The sequence below is a fragment of the Tupaia chinensis genome, unplaced genomic scaffold (assembly GCF_000334495.1).
Source record: "Tupaia chinensis unplaced genomic scaffold, TupChi_1.0 Scaffold000674_1, whole genome shotgun sequence".
Classification (NCBI taxonomy): Eukaryota; Metazoa; Chordata; class Mammalia; order Scandentia; family Tupaiidae; genus Tupaia; species Tupaia belangeri.
The window spans coordinates 1,402,734-1,415,814 of NW_006160197.1; the positions used below are offsets into that span (position 1 = coordinate 1,402,734).

The following is a 13,081-nucleotide window of genomic DNA, read 5'->3' on the forward strand; positions in this document are numbered from 1 at the left end:
TAGATAGAGATAAGGACTATTACATTACATTATATTTGAAATCCTTTGTTTGAGATCAGCTCGATTCCCTACTGCTCTGATTTCCCTGAATTTGAAGCAAAAAAATGAATGCCACAGAGTATTGCTATGAGGATGATAGAGCGCCAAGAATTTTTAGCATTTGGCCAAGTTTCTGGATTTACCAGAGACAAAGTAATTCAAATAATCATCGGAAAACTACAGTGAATTTTACAATGTGCTTAGGATGTTTGTGAGATTCTTGGAATCTTTGTAATGTAAAGAATGGCATCCTTCCCAAGTAAGCCTTATCACTAGGCAGTGTTCCTCTCCAAATGGCTGTGGTACAATTTAGTGGTAAGAAGAATGAGTAGAAATGTCACTTCCATAGCTCTATACTGGTGAGTTAGACTTTAAATAGTGGATCCAAGTAAAAGAACATGATATTTTTTTTTTGAGAGAGAGATTTTTGCTATAGGGTGCGTGCGCTTACCAAAGAGAGAGATAGAGAGAGACAGAAAAAGAGAAATCACACACACACCCCAGGGAGTGGTGGCCATACCACAGTCCCTTCTCCTCCATTCTCCTCTTGGGGTTTGGGGCACACATGCACACACTTATGCCTGGGACTCAAGCTACATTCAGCTATGTGGGAGTCTGGCCCCTTAACTGCTGTACAACCTGTTGGTCTCAGAACATTATCTTTTAAAATGTATTTTATTGCAAGTTACTAAAGTCTATCTTTCAAAATTTTGGTTGCTTTAGTTGATTGTTTCAAGGAAATATTATAATACTTTTTAAAATTGATAATGTATATTTAATGAAAATGTTGGTTTTCATAAATTACTTGAATGATTATTCAGAGTGGTAAGAATGTGCTTTCATTTGTTTATTCTGCAGTATGGCATGCAGCTGTACCAGAATTACATGCATCCATACCAAGGTAGAAGTGGCTGCAGTTCCCAGAGTATGTCACCCATGGTAAGGGTCAAACTTTTTATCCTATATTTCATTTTATATTTACAGTATGTTAATTTATAATTATGGTTTATTCACATTACTTTATCTTACTCAAGTAAAGAAATTTTTGGTACCATTATAGTATAATATAATACCGAGCTTTTTATTCTTGGATTTTCTATTTTTGCAGTATTTAGAAAAATATCACAATAGTATTTATGAGGCATTCAGCTAAAATATATAATGTTATATGTTTAAGATTTTTAAGTGTTGGAAAGAGTTATGAATCATTCTCTGTCATCATAATATTTAGGGATAAGCTCTTAATAAGATAATTTATACAACATTTTCCTTGGCATTGTAGACTATGTTTTCTTAATTACTGGTTTGGTTTGTAGGTTTGTTTATTTTAATTCTGATTTGGATGTCAGAGCCTGGTATGAAGATGCCAGTGATTTGGCATTTTAAAAACAGTGTACATATATATAAGCTCTTTTGCATTCTGGCTTTCTAACAATATATTTTTTAAGTTTCAGATCCTTAAAAAGCAGGCTGCTTTCCAGGAAACCTAAAAACTGCAAGCCAAAATATAGGTCGTGCATTACATTAACTCTAACAGTGCTTCTCAGATTTGTACTAAATGTAACTTGCATATTTATTTGCAGATCCACACAGACACATTTCTTCCCCTTTTTAGGTCCTAATTTTAATTTCCTGTGCATTAACACAAGAAATTTCTTTATGAACTTAAAGTTTGTGTTCTGCTATTTTTTGCTGTGCTCCTTAATATTGCATTTATTAGAAATTCAGATGTATGTGCTTGTGTTACAAATCAGGTAATGCACATTTTTGAAACCTGCATTTGCACTTAGGTTAAACATATATTCTTCATGGTTGTGACCAAGGAAGGTACATTTACCCCATGTGTAATATAGTCGATGAAATACTCCATGCTAGGAATGAGGCATGAAATAATGTTGATTATGAAGGCTGATAGACTATATAGAAAAAGAACTTCAATTTTGTAGTTACATTGCTTTAAATTATGAAGAATAGCTTTCATCTTTGAATCATGTTATTTTTAAGCCCTAAAATAAGAAACTAAGAAACTTAATAAATTGTTATAAAAGCAGTCACTTTAAGGTGAATATTTTTACAATTGTCAGCTTACCCTTATCTTTCCATTCATATGTATATAAAAAGAATAATGGATTTTATTATCTTAATCCTTTCCTAAATCCCTCCAAATTTCTTTTCGAGTTTGAAGTTCCTAAGATGAACGTGTTAATAGCAGCAAGCATTTGGAGGCAATTATTGTTTAGTATCCTCTTAATCACAGGGGAAATGTATTACAAAGTACTTTCTATTTTTATCACTATCATTAGTATACAAGTATGATATTCTTCTTTTTTTTTTTTTTTTGAGAGGTTTTTGCTATAGGGCGTGTGCGCTCGTCAGACAGAGACAGAGAGATAGAAAGCGAGAAATCACCCCCCAGGGAGGATGGCCACGCCACAATCCCTTCTTTTCTTGGGATCTTGGGCGAGCATGCACCCAGCGTGAGTTTTAAGCCACCGGGTCCGGGACGCGAACCACAGTCGACTACGTGGGAGTCCAGCGACATAGCCATTACGCTAACTGCTGGTTCCCTACAAGTATGGTATTATTCTTGCCTTTTCATTCTGAAAGTGATCCTACTATTGACCAAGATATGTATGACAGCTTGGTTAGTGTGGCTTTACTTGTTCAAGAGACACTCTTTAAATTAGTATGACTGGAAATAGGGGTTGTGGGGAAAGAGGATCCGGTTCCTGTGGGATAAAGGGCTGTACTTGTTATAAAGAGAGAGGGTAGCATCTGAGTGGCAGCGCATCTCCACTCTTCTTATTTTCCACGAAAGACAGAGAGGTTTTCAAGATATTTGTGTTTGCTTTGGTATCTATACAGAAGCCCACTTTTCTAGATTTTTATGTAATCTTTGACCTTAGAAATACCAGTGCCCCTCACCTGCCTCTGCTGCTTTTCATCCCGGGAATATTTCCGGGGGCGAGGGGAGGTCACAAAGAAAAAAAGTTAGTATACTTCAGTTATATTTTTAAAGGAGCAGCATCCTCTTCTGTTTTTTAAATAATTATTTACTAGGACCAGCAGTTGGCATAATGGTTACATTGCTAGTCTCTCACATGCGCAAATACAGGTTGAGTCCCAGACACTGTGGCCTGAAACTCATGCCTGGTGTATGTGCATGCGTGCCCAAAATTCTGAGAGGACCTTGGGGGAGAAGAGATTGCAGCCTGGCCAGCCCCCTAGGAGGTGTTTTCTCTCTCTCTGTCTCTGGCATGCGCACACATGTGCCCTACAGCAAAAATTCTCTAAAGAAAAAATATTTATTTGATTTTATTTATTAGTATTATTTTTAAATTTGCTATATGACATGTGTGCCCAAGAAAGAGAGAGAAGTGGGGAAGTGAGAAAGCAAACCACCAGGTCCAGGACTCAAGCTGTGGTTGGCCATGTTGGAGTCCAGTGCCTTAACCACCATGCCGCCTGCTGACCCCTGCATCCTCTTCTTAACTTCTCCAGGAATATATTTTGAGAAGGAAAACAAGAAGAGGAGTTTTCATATCATAATGAATATCATAGCTATATATAGCACATTACAACCATCCACCAGCCTTTGAAATGAGAATCAACAGACATTTCAGATACCAAATATATTCTTTGTTTCTCTATGGTCAAACAAAGGATTAATCTATAGGTACATTTGTTAGTACAGCCCTGGCTGGAGTGATAGCATGGGTGGGGATGGTTAAAAAATATGCTCAAGTTCTTTTCACTTCTCTCCCTAGACTAAACATTCTAAACTATAGGTGATCCCTGTACCTCCCATTATGAGGTAGATAAGTGAACCCTAGAAAGGACATATAAGTTACTGCTTTTACCAGAAGAGATTTTTGTGACCTTTTGTGGCCAAGTCATCGGTGTCCTGCAGTGTGCCATATGGGGATGGCTGTATAATCTCTAAAATCCTTTACACCTAGATGTCCTATGTGTCTGCGTGAAAGAGAAGAAAGAACAATGTGAGGAAATTCTGTGCTGTCTTGCTAGTGACTGGCATACAAGTTTATCTAAATCTTTTGAATGGGATGACAGAGTGTGTGGCTAATTGCCACCTAGCTCAACTTCCTGAAAAATACTTTATGTATCGCCCTTGCTTACAGTGAGTCAATCTCGTCTCAGAGTGTGGCCCATATGATCTGGGGTTTAGCCATTAAAATTATGGACCCTTGGGAACCAGCATTTAGTGTAATGGCTATGTCGCTGGACTCCCACGTAGTCGACCGCGGTTCGCGTCTCGGACCCGGGGGCTTAAAACTCACGCCGGGTGCGTGTGCGCGCGTGCCCAAGATCCCGAGAGGAGAATGGAAGAGAAGGGATTGCGGTGTGGCCATCCCCCCTGAGGGGGGGTGATTTCTCGCTTTCTGTCTCTATGTCTCTCTCTGTCTGTCTGGCGGGTGCATGCGCCCTATAGTGAAAAAACCTCTCCAAAAAAAAAGAAAGAAAAAGAAAAAAAAAATCATGGACCCTTCTTTTAGGGCCTGCCTTGTTCTTCTCTTAAGAAGAAAGAGCTAGAAAAAGGGACAACTATTTGAGGAATACAACCAAGTCTGAATGTTATCAACATTGTTTTCCTGGGTAAAAGAAATTGAGCTGGAAAATGACCTTTTGAGTTTAAGTCAGATTCTGCCTTACTTCCATTTCTTTGTCCACCAGAGGTAAACTATTAATTTTTCATCTATCAGCTGCCATTTAGTAGAAAACATTCACTATATTTTTGTGTTTTCCCTTAGTATAGCTAATGTAGCAAATGAAAAACTTCCTTGTTTATATTGCAGTTTCCCTACCTATGTCAAGGGATTATGGAGCATGGAATCTTGTTTTACATTCTGGCTTGCTATACTGAAGGGAAAATAATAATAAGGGAAAATAATAAAAAAGAACAACCAGTTATGTTTGCTTTTGTCCCCTAATAGTATTTTTATTTTATCGGGAACCTGAGATTACAGAACTCATCTTGGCATGTGAGGGTAGAGATATTTTAAGGATAAAGCTATCATCATGAGTGAGGCTAGTTACTCTGTGGTCTGGGCAGGTGGACGCATTTCATTTATGTCTGCAAAGCACAAGTATATTCAACTGGTCCACAGCCCGGCACAGAAGATCACGGGGTCGAAGGGCAAACTAAGGTGTGACAGCAAATAGAGATTACAGAGACAGCATCTGTCTGGAAAGAGCAGCTGTCAGTTATAAAGGGTCTTGTAACAAATGAAAGATTGAATGCTGGATCTCTAGAAATATAGATGAATCATAATAAGTTGTGGGTCACTACTGCATAGTTTGAAGAGAAAATAACAAATACTAGTAAAGTGCAATGTGTGATGCAACGATAAAGGAGCCCTAATTGTGTGTGTGTGTGTTTAAGATTTTGTTTGAAGGCCACATTTGACTATGTGGTCTGTTTGACCAAGCTGGATATGACTGAATATAAAATGGGTTTAAACCATATCCTCAAATGCAAATTGGCTCAGACTTTACCCTTATAGCTCTACATCTAATTTTGTTCTATTCATTTGTAGAAAATAACTAATACATATTTTACATGCTTTTTTATTTTTTTTTTCATTTTGAGGAATTTTAATTCCTCTATGTACTACATAAACTGAATGAGACTTTTTTTTTTTTTTTTGATTTTGGCTATAGGGTGAGTATGCTCACAGGAGAGACGAGAGACAGTGAGAGGGAAAGTGAGAAATCACCTTCCAGGGGGGATGGCCATGCCACAATCCTTTCTCCTCCATTCTGTTCCTGGGATTTTGGACATACATACACACACAGCATGATTTTCAAGCTGCTGGGTCTGAGACTTGAACTGTGGTCACCCATGTGGTAGTCCAGCACCTTAACCATCATGCCACCTGACAGTTGTCTTTTGTTCTAAAATTCATGACTTGTAGGCTGGCATATTTTATGGAGTCCCAAACGAAAATGATAAAAACGAGACCCAAGTTTTGGATATTTTACTTTCACTTTAGAGAATCAAAGAAATAAATAGCAAAAATGATGACTTTATTACTTGTTTACTTTATATTTGTTTAAAGATGTCTGCTTTTTGTATTAGTTCTTTTGCTTATTGTTGCAGGTCTCATGTGGCCATGTGTGTCCTCAAAGATGAAAGTGTTTCCATATTAAATCATAGATATTTTAATATTATGAAATTACCCAAATTATTATTTCACTAAATTTTATTTTTTTAGTAAGATGAAGGTTGACATGATTAAAAACATATATTTTAATATGCTCCATTGTCAAACATGAATACTATTTCTAAAGTTATACTTTGCCATCCGTCTATAAATTATCACTTTTTTCTATCTTAAATCTTATAAAATAGCTTCTTCATGGGTAGATGGATTAACACTTAATTGATGATTGATGAATCTCAAAGCTTAATAAAGAGACATGAATTCAGAATTAATGGATCTTTTTTAACCATAGGAAGATATTTTTTTCTAAATTAGAATGTATACATTTTACTAGAGAATATGGAAAGATGGGTTTATTTTATAAGAAAGACATACTATTTTGATAGCTTTTAATCTCTTTATTCAGCATTTAATTCAATTATCTTAATAACCATGTAACTTATTTAACCAACATATTTTATATTGCCGTTTTATCCTGAGGAGATATGTTAACCTCGACATTTTCTGGTAGCTGCTTTTGGAACCCCACTGTAGGACAGAAGCGCATTGCCAACAAAGCACTAGCAGATAAATTTCAAGGATATTTTCTTGGTTCAAATGTGTTTCTGCTTTTTGTTTTGTTTTGTTTTGCAGAGAAGTATATCAGAGAATTCCCTGGTAGCAATGGACTTCTCAGGCCAGAAAAGCAGAGTTATAGAAAATCCCACTGAAGCCCTTTCAGTTGCAGTTGAAGAAGGACTTGCTTGGAGGGTAATTCGCTTCGCTTTCTTCAAAGTATTTGTGATGTGAATTTGTTTCTCCTAAAAAGTTGAGATTTGTTTCCTCCTTCTTTGCTCAGAAAAAAGGATGTTTACGCCTGGGTACTCATGGTAGTCCCACTGCCTCTTCTCAGAGCTCTGCCTCAAACATGGGTATGTCTGCTCTCATTCATAATGGACTGACCAGGCAGGGTAGTGGTGCCTGGAGATGGCATCACTAAGTGGAAGGGTGGGAAGTGTAATTAAATTGTGATCATTTCCAGCAAAGCTTTGTGCTCATCCACTTTATTTCTTCAGCCATCCATCGGTCCCAACCATGGTTTCACCACAAAATTTCTAGAGATGAAGCTCAGCGATTGATTATTCAGCAAGGACTTGTGGATGGGTAAGTCTGATGTTTTAGATGTTGAGTGAGTGGTTGTGACTGGGATTTTGCCTATATTTAATAATTATTTATTCAATGCGCACGGAGTTTTTGATGTTGGCTTCTCCTTAGACAGAAGTGACTTTTTACATAGAAAGGGGTGATTGCCACTTTAGTCTAGCAATATCTATGTGATACTTGATACTTAATGTATGCCTAGTATTTGTGTATAAATGAACAGATAACAGAATAGGATGCTTTATTTTTAACCAGTGGTCACTAATAATGCTCATCTTTGTCCTTTCTAGCATCTCAGGTATTAATTGATGGGGGAAAGTTCAAATTTCTTTGGTGTCAACATCAATATATGTTTGAACATATATTATTCATAGGATTCCAAAGTGTGATTTATATCATATTATCGTCTTCTTTATTTTTTTAGGTATCATGCACTGTATATTAAGTAAAAAGCTACTTCATATATATCGAATGCTTTTGTTCTGTTTACATCCTTATTGGCTTTTTCTAAATTTTAACAGCTTCAATGAAATAAGCCTATTAAAAGAGTATTTACAGGTTACCATGCAGTGTACACAAGAAATATAACATAAAGGTTTATAATCTGAAGAATTTTCTTTTTCTCAAATTACTGAGTGTTTCAGATGCTTTATATATTACTGGCTAAATTATCTTCCTAAGTGCAATTCAGATGAGGGAGGTTGTATGAGGTTTGGATGAGAAATGAAACTAGTATCAATTTAAATAAGTAGTGATGGGATCTTTTATCTTCAAAGGTTAGCTTAAGATGATGACAATGTTTCAAGGAGATTTAATACTGACATTTGGATAAAAACGAATTCTCACATAGACTGTTATTAATAGTGAGTCAGGATTTCACCAGACTCTAAATAAGAGAAAATTTTAATATGCTTCTTTTCATGGGATGCAGTCTTTGGGGATATAAATTTGAGCAATCAGAATTACAATCTGGTAAGAACAAGAAAAGTAAATCATGAGGAACTATTAAAATGTTTTGGAGGGTTATAATTTTCTTCATTTTTGAGGCCAGCACATGTAAATGGAATGAAATTATTGTATAAAGAATAACAGTATCTTTATTTTTAAGCTTTTTTTTTTTTTTAATATTCCTTTGGAAAGATGTGATAATGCCACATGGCCCACTAGGTGGTAGTAGTGATCTACTTTGGAATGGGAAGAGACTTAACAGCTTGATTTACCAGTGAAACACCCTTTTGTCCCATTTCTCAGTGATGTAATGTCAGAATCTCACACAGAGTAAATGAAATGGATAATCTCATCAGACATCTGTGATGTCTCCGGTTTGGCTGCCTCTTTGCCCAGGCACAGTGAGATTAGTATTGGAGTCACTAGTGGGGACCGTTTATACAGAATGTTTGCCAACAATTAATATAAAACTTGTTTTGCTCTGCATTGCCAGTAAATAAGAATCCATGCCTGGCTGCATTTTTTCTCTTAGGCCATTGGGCCACAGTCTCGTTTTTTTCTAGCTTGACATTATAGAGGCTTTTCCACTGCATTCTTTAAGGTTTAAGTTCACGTTGTTTGAGTGTTTCTTTTCGCTTAAAACATTTTGCTTAAACATTTAATCAATGATTTCAAAGTTCTTTTTATTTAAAGAACATGTTTATTTCTTGTTTTCTTTTATGTATGTAACAGTAGAAACTAGAATTAAAAGAAGAAAGGGGAGTCAGTGTAGAAGAGGGGGTAAAAAAATGATTTCACTCTAAATAAATATCTCTTTTCAGGGCCTAACATGACCCACCAGTTAAAATAACAGTATGCTAATGCCTCATTCCTTTGTGCAAAAGAGTTTCATGTGACTACCCAATTTCCCAGCGGAAAAGGAACATAGCACTAATTATTGATGCCAGTGTAACATTATATTGGTTATTGTGAGCAAACAGTCTGACAAATGGGCTGTCTGTTTATCCTGTTAAACTTGCATTAGCACCGGTAACAGTTGTACAGTGTAAAATTAGGTTACACCATACTGTTCACCGAGTTGGTTAATCTCACCCATTGACTATACTTTATAGGAGTGGCTGGCTGCAACATTTATGCATACACTTACTTGATTTGTATAATTCTATGAAATCCATGAGTAAATGTAGAAACATTGAAATTCCTTCTCTCTCTTTAGAGTTTTCTTGGTACGGGATAGTCAGAGTAACCCCAAAACTTTCGTACTGTCAATGAGTCATGGACAAAAAATAAAGCACTTTCAAATTATACCAGTAAGTAATTTGTGATTTCACATTTGTATATTAGACATGATCTTAATGAATACGCTTTTGAAAACTTTGTTGTTTTTTTATTGTCCCTGTATTAAATATAATTTGAGAGCTTGTGCTCTGACTAGAGCTAAGTTTGGCAGAAATGATTTTATGACCCTGAATTAATATAAGAAATACAGGAATTGCAAAAATTAAATTTCTTCTTTTCCATGAAATATGATTTAGCAATATTGCATAGACCCCATGCCACCTACTGTTAAAGGCCACTAAAGATTCCTTCTTCTGAATTCTACTAATGGTTCTTTTAGAAACATGATTTCAAAACCCCTCTCATCCCTCAAAAATGATTTTTGTTTTTCTACTGTTTTGTTTTTAATGATTATGGATGGAAACACAGGTGGTGTGGAACTGATGAACATTAAACTATTCTGAGCACGTTTAAAAAATGTCTGTGATTTTGTTTCTGTGTGACACAACTTGCTTTGGGCTTTCTGCTCTTCTGCAACTGTGTGTCTCTGTGTGCATGCAGGTATGTGATGGATATTTTGGAACCAGGTCATGTGGAATAGAGGTTCAGTCTATTTTTAGGAAGGTATAACATAAGATTGTTATTTTGAATTGCCTATTTTGGGAATAATTCCAACACCATATAATGTGTCCTCCCTCTTTTTTGATTCTGTGGCATATGTTCTCAGCAAGTATGAACTGTTTAATGCCAGAAGATTTCATTGCCAAACAACACAACCAAAAAAACCCAGCTCAAATACTATTAGCATAATATTTTACTGTTTCAGAATCAATTTACTGATACAAATTAGTGAATATTCATTTTTTATATGCTAAGACTTAAGTAGACAACCTTTAGCCTGGGAGCATTCATGTTTTCTATTTATTTTTATACCAGATATTTCAGATTTTTCACTGTCCAGTAATTCAAATAGTTATACTATCCTAAATAACAGAATGTCAGGAAAATTCGGAGAAATTAGAGCCACATTGCTGGCTACAAGGATCAGATGGTATTTCTTTTAAATACACCTGATGTTAGGCTAGCAGGTGGTATAGTGGCTAAGATGCTGGACTTCCACGTGGCGACTGATTGTGCTTCAAGCCCTGCACCTGGCGGGTCGAATGATCACAATAGGTGCGTGTGTGTGCGCGTTCCTGAAATCCCGAGAGGAGAAGGAGGAGAAGGGATTTTGGCATGGGCATCCCTACCTCCTGGAGGGGGTATGATTTCTCACTTTTCCTCTCTCTCTCTCTCTGGCAAGCACATGTGCCCTATGGGAAAACACTAGAAACAAACAAGCAAAAAAAAAAAAAAAACCAGACTAAAAACAAACAAACAAACAAAAACCCAAATGATGTTACAAAAAAGAATTGGACTAATTATAATGTTCTTTTCACTCTCCTTTACTTATTTATTTATTTTTTTTAAGAGAGATTTTTGCAATAAGGCCCGTGCGCTCACCAAAGAGACAGGGACAAAAAGCGAGAAATCAACCCCCCAACCCTCCCCAGCGGGGATGGCACGCTGCAATTCCTTCTCCTCCATTCTCCTCTTGGGATTTTGGGCATTCACACGCATAGCCTGGCATGAGTTTTAAGCCCCTTGATCCAGGACTTCGTGGTCGACTACGTGGAATTCCAGTGATACAATCTTTTTTTTTTTGAAGAGGTTTTTGCTATAGGGCGTGTGCGCTCGCCAGACAGACAGAGAGAGGCAGAGAGACAGAAAGTGAGAAATCATAACACAGGGGGGATGGTCACGCCACAATCCTTTCTCCTCCAGTCTCCTCCCGGGACCCTGGGCACGCACACACATTCACCCGGCGTGAGTTTTAAGCCACCGGGTCTGGGACACGAACCGCGGTCGACTACGTGGGAGTCCAGCGACATAGCCATTACACTAACTGCTGGTCCCTCCAGTGATACAATCTTTACACCATCTGCTGGTTCCCGCTGTCCTTTACTTTTGTAACCTGATGTCAGTTTTGGCATATGAGCTTGGAGTTTTCAATGGGGTATGTTTGTCCTATTGGGTAATATGCCTCCTTTACCAGTTTGCTACTTTTTATCCTACAGGTTGAAGATGATGGTGAAATGTTTCACACACTGGATGATGGCCACACCAGATTTACGGACCTAATTCAGCTGGTGGAGTTCTATCAACTCAATAAGGGTGTTCTTCCTTGCAAGTTGAAACATTATTGTGCTAGGATTGCTCTTTAGCCAAACCAGAAATGACTTGTTAAACTATTGAAGAGAAAGAATTCAAAAAAAAAAGACTATAAATAAGGGTGAAAATATTACCATGGTGAAAAAAATATATATATTTCACCTGCAAGTTGAATAAAATAGTTTGTGCATTACAAGTAAGAAAAGACTTGGACTGGCATTTTGTTCATCATTTAAATTCATGATTTGAAATTAAACCTTAGAGAAAAATTACTTGGTGTGTTCTTGTGTGATTTTAAATTACTATAATATTTTCTTCAAGTATACATATTTCCAATATCTATCTCTCTCTCTTGCTGTTGAAGCATTCAAATTTTAAACACAAACTATGAAAAAAATTGGGGGCTTCAAAATGACTTAATTGTGGACTGAATTTCAATTAGACTTTTCAATATTAAGTATGATTTAACAACTCAAGTTATCAATTAAAATATACTATCACAACTTGATGAAGCTAAAAACTATGTATTTCGAAGTATATATTTTCTGGGTTTGTTGTAGCGTTAAAAAATCAAATCAGATTTTGAGGTAAGAGCTTTAAATTATTTTGGAAAAATATATGACTTTTCTGGAAAACTTTTGTTATTAAAGTATTAATTATATTATAAAATTTATAATGAGTTGTATCTATTAGTGGCAAATTGTTAATTGAACTATTTTCATTTATTTAGGGAACTAGCTGTTTTTAAGAATATAATAAAAATATAGACAAAATTTATATAGTGTGCACACACACCTTCTCAGGGCATATGATATATGGCAATGTGACATTATCCCTGTAATATTTCACATCTGCCTCTTGCTCGTTCAGAACACTCATTAGATCCTTTTACCAAACATTTATTAACCCAATTAGAATAGGAGAAATTCAAAGTCTATATGATCATAATAGGTAAATCTTTGTTCTCTTTGTCTATCTTGTTAATATGGAAGCCAAAAGTTTGAAAACTTGAGACACTGATTTCCCTCATCAGTTGGAGACCAGTTGTGAATTTTTTTTGGGGGGGAGTCTTTAACTCTTTTGTTCTTATTTTTTTGGGGGGGTGGGTGGGAAAGATATTCATTATTCTAAAAAAAAATAAAAAACAAAATATGAGATAAAGTCATACAAAATATCACCCATCTTCTCTAGATGACCTTATAATATTTTGAGAAAGTTAGACTTTTTAACATGATATTTCTCAAAATTGCACACTTTCAAATAAAAGCTGAGTATTTTTAGTA

General features: G+C 36.1%; 1 protein-coding gene across 2 annotated transcripts in view; it reads left to right on the plus strand.

Moving 5' to 3' along the window:
• GRB14 (growth factor receptor bound protein 14) overlaps positions 1-12,070 on the plus strand; it is a 151,173-nt gene extending 139,103 nt beyond the window's left edge. For both annotated transcript variants that reach the window (XM_006160259.3, XM_006160260.3), the window contains 6 exons: positions 898-978; positions 6,855-6,971; positions 7,060-7,132; positions 7,277-7,364; positions 9,526-9,619; positions 11,705-12,070. In XM_006160259.3, coding sequence (XP_006160321.1) covers positions 898-978; positions 6,855-6,971; positions 7,060-7,132; positions 7,277-7,364; positions 9,526-9,619; positions 11,705-11,851 — 600 coding nt within the window. In that variant the 3' untranslated portion in view covers positions 11,852-12,070. The remainder of the gene's footprint in view (positions 1-897; positions 979-6,854; positions 6,972-7,059; positions 7,133-7,276; positions 7,365-9,525; positions 9,620-11,704) is intronic.
• Positions 12,071-13,081: the final 1,011 nt, after the last annotated feature.